This window comes from Nyctibius grandis, chromosome 11 (genome assembly GCF_013368605.1).
Source record: "Nyctibius grandis isolate bNycGra1 chromosome 11, bNycGra1.pri, whole genome shotgun sequence".
NCBI classification, from domain to species: Eukaryota; Metazoa; Chordata; class Aves; order Nyctibiiformes; family Nyctibiidae; genus Nyctibius; species Nyctibius grandis.
Genome location: NC_090668.1, coordinates 4,533,527 through 4,538,535, shown reverse-complemented (window position 1 = coordinate 4,538,535; position 5,009 = coordinate 4,533,527). Strand labels below are relative to the sequence as shown.

The following is a 5,009-nucleotide window of genomic DNA, read 5'->3' as shown; positions in this document are numbered from 1 at the left end:
AAAGATGCTCCAGTAGTGAGTGGTGTCATCAGCTCATCCAAGCTTGTAATTTCATCACGCAGCAGTTAGGGTCTCCCTCAGTGAACAGAGGCTGCAGGGACTAAATCCAATCCCCTTCCCAGCTGCTGAGAGCCAGCAGCTTCCCTCCACCCCCCACCGAGCTGCTCCCACTCCCCATTCTTCCTGCGCAAGCCCTGGGGTTCTGCCTTCCCACCCCCACAGAAAAGCCTGAGCTCGGCTTGCAAAGAGCCAGTTTTATTCACAGGGGCACAGCAGACACCAAGAAAGCAGAAAACATACAGGAAATATACAGGGAGGCTCTGCTTTTCATACAATCACTATTAACAATATTACAGAAAGAATAAATAAAAGTGATGTTGCTACAGTAACCCACAAGGACGATGCTCTCCTCCGTTCGCCGTGCGTGGCCGAGCCTGCAGACCCCATCCTCCACAGCTGCGCTGCTTCAGTTTGAAAAATACTTCTCCAGCACCTTTGTTAAGAGCCCTGTCTCCTACAAGAAAAGGCACAATGGTGAGACACTGGGTCCCGCACACAGCCTCCACCTGCTGGGTACCACGGGGTGGAGGATCAGACAAATGTCCCATGCTGGACCATGATGGCACTTTCAGGGGTGGCTTGGGACAGCACACAAGAAGGAAAGAGCCAGGAGCCTGGCTCCTGCCTCCCATCCTGTGCTCCAACAGCTAGACCACAGCTGACAGGCATCAGAGGCAAACTTCACCAGCCCATGGAGACAGCAGCCACTGGGTCGGGCCTCAGGAACAAGAGCAGCCTCAGGGCCTGATTCACCAGAGTTATGTGAGAAGGCAAAAAAAGAGACAAAACACAGCAGGGAAGAGTTACAGAGGGGTTTTGTGGGATTGCAGAGGTCCCAGAGCTAGGCAGGGCAGCACCTGCCTTCAGGCAGAAGGGCTCTCCCCACACCCCTGGAGCCATTCCACTCCCTGGTGGTCTCACCCTGTCCGCCTCCTGAAGAAATACTGCCACACCCCCAAGAAGATGCCAAGTGATGGGGACAACCCTCCTCTGCCAGCCAAATCCTTGTCACACACCACAACAGGGCGACACGGCGAAGCCCCAGCGTGCTGAGAGCCGAGCCCTGCCTGCCACACGTGGTTAAAAAGGCAACACAGAAATCCCCGTCTGCAAACCCCTTCTGCTCTGCGTGACTTCTGCCACCACGAGCACGGAGCAGCACGTGGGACCCCGCTTTGCAAAGGGACAGGAAACATCTTGAGACAAAACCCAACGGCAGCAGGCAGGAGTAACCCACGTGAAGGGACAGCAAGCGAACACGCCACCCAGACCAGCTCAAGCACAGGCTGGGTGCTGATCCCAGGTGTCCAACAACAGCCACACCGAGGGAGGACGCAGTCAGGGCAGCAGGAATTTGCGCTGGCACTGTGTCACCCACAAAAGCAAGAAAAAATAAGGTCCCACAGAAAAGTACACCACAGATGGCACTCAAAGGCACCAGGGAGGAGCCCTGTAATATCAAGAGGAGTCCTGTAATATCAACTGGCAGCTCAGCGGCAAGGATGCCCTGGGGGACGGGTGGCAAAGAAAGGAGCAGGAAGGCAGGAGCTGAGTCTAGTGAGGTGCTCAGAGGTGCCTGAAGGGCAGAACCAGACCTGTCACCCAGCAAGGTCTCCACTGCCACCGAGAGGACAGCCAGCACACCAGGGCACTGGCCAAGGAGAGGCGAGAGGCTTCTGGAGGAGATGAGGGGTAGGAGCCAGCTGCACATAGGGCACAAAAGCTGCGATGCCACACGTGTGGAGGGCATCCAACCTCCCACCAGAGAGGCAGTGGGGCAGGCAGCTGGCCAGCACCTGCTTGACCACAAGCCAAATCGCCCTCCAGCTGCAGAGCTCTGGCACCCAGCACACACACGGCAAAGGCTGATGGCCAGTGCCGGGTGCTACCCCTGGCCAGGACCTGCCTTTGAGCACTGGGAGCGAGTGCTGGCAGGGCACTGGGCACCCAGCTGGCAGCCTAAGACGCGGCACCAGCGCTGCGGGCAGCCTGTGCCCGAGCCCATCCGCAGTGTGAGCAGTGACCACACGACTTACCGACACGGAGGAGAGCCACAAGGATCACTTCTATCAAACTCACGAACATCTTAGCGGATGAGGCAGGGCAGCACATCCACCAGCTCTCCAATCACCTCAGGCAGCTAATGCAGCAAACACCCTCCTCCTCAAAGTCATCCCAGGGAGGATGGAGAAGGGTCCAGGACCTTCGCAGCCTTCTCCTCCCTTTCAGCTGCATCTAAGAAGCAAAAGCTGCAGCAGTGCAGTGGTCACAGCACACAGCATCTTAAGGGGAGCAGGGTGGGCTGGTGCCTTCAGCCATGCCCAGCTGTATCTTCACGGTGGAAAACCCTCAGTCCCAATGGGACTGGCTCTCTAGAAAAGCCTCAATTTACCTTAGTCTGCTGAAACCAAGTCAAGAAGGCGCTTGAACAATCAGTGCCACTCAGGCTTACATCCCTGCAACTCTGCTCCACCTCTGCCTTCCCCAAAAAAAAGGCAAATAATAGGAGCAAGCGCAGCCTAAACCTGGGTAACAGAAGTAGCTTCACCTGTGAGCCGTGTTACTGGACAGCTCAAGCACAGCAGCTCAGCGGGACAGCACGTGTAGGACCCACCTAAGAGGATTTCACCCCTATTAGGCTCTCAGTTACTTCCTGCAGTGAGTAGAAAGGACGAGACACTAGGGAATTGCGCAGGAGGCACCAGACAAGCAGAGCCACACAGACCCAGCAATTCCACCTCTGCGAGGACCGGTGCGTGAGCATTGCTTCCAGGGACAGGTTTTCCACTAGGAGCTGGGTGAGCTCTGAGGCAAAGAGCCACCCTCAGGAGGCTGAGGATCTGCTGATGCACAGAGGGACTAGCAGAGCTCCTGCCTGCTCCCCGAGAACCGCTCTGCAGTAGCACAACTAATGCACACCTCCCCCCTGCAAGCCATGCTAACAAAGCTACGTGCCCCTCAGTAACGAGGGATCCCTTCCACAGTGACACAGACCCAAGATGGGGGAATCAGAAGCCCAAGACCTCTTTGCAGGACAGACTCCTTTCCCTGTGTACAGAGAGCGGTGTCCCTCTTGGTCTCTCTACAGAAAGACGCAAGAAAGGATTTCCCTGTCTCTGCCACACCTAGAAAAGGGGACATTTCTTCATAGCAGCCGCAGTTGCCAGCCATCCTCTTCTGCATCTGGCCGAGGAAGACCCAGACGCTTATTAACAACCCCTGGGCTGGAGATCACCACTAGCACAGCTCCATCGCAGCATCTCTTGCTCATCCTCACACCCTTCCCGGGCACCTGGGGCTATCAGCCACTGCCCAGCTATACACAAGCCTAGGGAGATTTCTCCTCTGCCTCTTTATGGCTGGTTTTAGGAAGAGGTTTAAGGAGGGTTAACAGGAGCAGAAGGGGGGAATACCCCTCTAGCAGCCATGTAGATGCTCCCATCTCCAGCAAGGCTGGCTGTTGCAGATTAACATCGCCACCACCTCCCTGCTCTGAGCATCTCCCTCCACCTTAGTCAATATTCACCTGGTCAGCGAGGTCATATTTTCCTTGGTTCTCATCCAAAAGTCTCTCTTGCAAGAGGATTTTCAGGAGCTCCCGGGTGAGCAGTTCCATCATGTCCTCCAGCAAGGCTCTGAGAGAGGGACCGAAGACCATCGGCACTGCAGGCTCCTCCGGCGACGCCAGGTGCGGGGAGCCCGTGACACTCTTCTTCCCCATGAAGTGACCTGCGAATACAACCCACTGGTGTGTCTGCACGAGCGCCTGCGGGGACATCAGGGGCTCCGGCTAAGCTGCCACCTGCCACCTCACGCCAGCACAAGTCAATGAGAAGCGCTGAGCAAACCTAACGCTTAAATCAGCGAGTACAACGAAGTGAGGAGAAGCCCAGGAGTCCCAGGCGCTCGTTCCACGTGGGACTTTGGGGAAACTTCCCCCTCCTACTGATGGGATCTCTGGGGTTAAGGAGATGCCGGACCCGTCACGGAGAGATGTGGGAGGAGGTTGCCTCATCCCTACCCTGGTCTTCTCCTGCCCACACGGGTCCTGCCGAGCCCAAGCCCCCCAGCACCCCCCTCCGCCCCGTGGGCTACCGAGGGGAGCCGGGGGCTCCCCACAGGCAGCGACGGGGGCACAGAGCCGTGCCCCGCACCGCCCGCGTCCCACGACACGCCCGCCCGCGTCCCCACCCCGCCGGTACCTGTGGCCCAGAGGTTGCCGCGGGGGTTGACCTTGATCTTGGCCGCCTGGCTGCGGTGCTCGGCGAAGTCGAGGTGCACGGCGGGCCCCAGCGCGGCGCCGCACAGCAGCAGCAGGAGGCAGCGCACCGCCGCCATGGCCGCCCCGGCGGGACCCGCGCCCGCCGCCCGCCGCCCGCCTTATACACCGCGGCGGGGCGGCACCGCCCCTCGCACCGCCCCTCCCCTCAGCCCCGGCGGGCCCCGGGCTCCCCGCCCTGCCCCCGGCTCCCTCAGCCTGTCCCGCTCCCTCAGCCCGCCCCATTCCCCTCACCCCTCAGCCCGTCCCGTTCCCCCGACCCGTCCCGCTCCCCCACCCCGCTCCCCCCAGCCCGTCCCGCTCCCCCCGGCCCGTCCCGTTCCCCCGACCCGTCCCGCTCCCCCACCCCGCTCCCCCCAGCCCGTCCCGCTCCCCCATCCCGCCCCGCTCCCCCCGGCCCGTCCCGCTCCCCCATCCCGCCCCGCTCCCCCCGGCCCGTCCCGCTCCCCCCATCCCGCCCCGCTCCCTCAGCCCGCCCCGCTCCCCCCGGCCCGTCCCGCTCCCCCCGTCCCGCCCCGCTCCCTCAGCCCGCCCCGCTCCCCCCGTCCCGTCCCGCTCCCCCCGTCCCGCCCCGCTCCCCGCAGCCCGTCCTGCTCCCCTCTGTCATGGCCAGGACAGCCCCCACTTGCTGCCCGCATCTATCTGGGGCACAACCCATTAACCACAACCC

At 60.7% G+C, this 5,009-nt stretch overlaps 1 protein-coding gene across 1 annotated transcript; it reads right to left on the bottom strand.

Moving 5' to 3' along the window:
• Positions 1-438: 438 nt before the first annotated feature.
• Positions 439-4,398, bottom strand: NMB (neuromedin B). The gene is made up of 3 exons (XM_068410921.1): positions 4,263-4,398; positions 3,587-3,789; positions 439-514 (listed from the first exon to the last, which is right to left on the bottom strand). Exons 1-3 carry the CDS (start codon positions 4,396-4,398, stop codon positions 467-469), a joined length of 387 nt encoding a protein of 128 aa, XP_068267022.1. The 3' UTR covers positions 439-466.
• Between the last annotated feature and the right edge of the window lie 611 nt (positions 4,399-5,009).

What these genes read in the sequence shown, in the direction of transcription:
- NMB (XM_068410921.1), bottom strand. Translation starts at nt 4,398, where the DNA reads ATGGCGGCGGTGCGCTGCCTCCTGCTGCTGCTGTGCGGCGCCGCGCTG. An exon ending in CGGCAACCTCTGGGCCACAG is followed by an intron (nt 3,790 to 4,262) that starts GTACCGGCGGGG and finishes TTGTATTCGCAG; the next exon opens with GTCACTTCATGGGGAAGAAG. An exon ending in AATATGACCTCGCTGACCAG is followed by an intron (nt 515 to 3,586) that starts GTGAATATTGAC and finishes CTTTTCTTGTAG; the next exon opens with GAGACAGGGCTCTTAACAAA.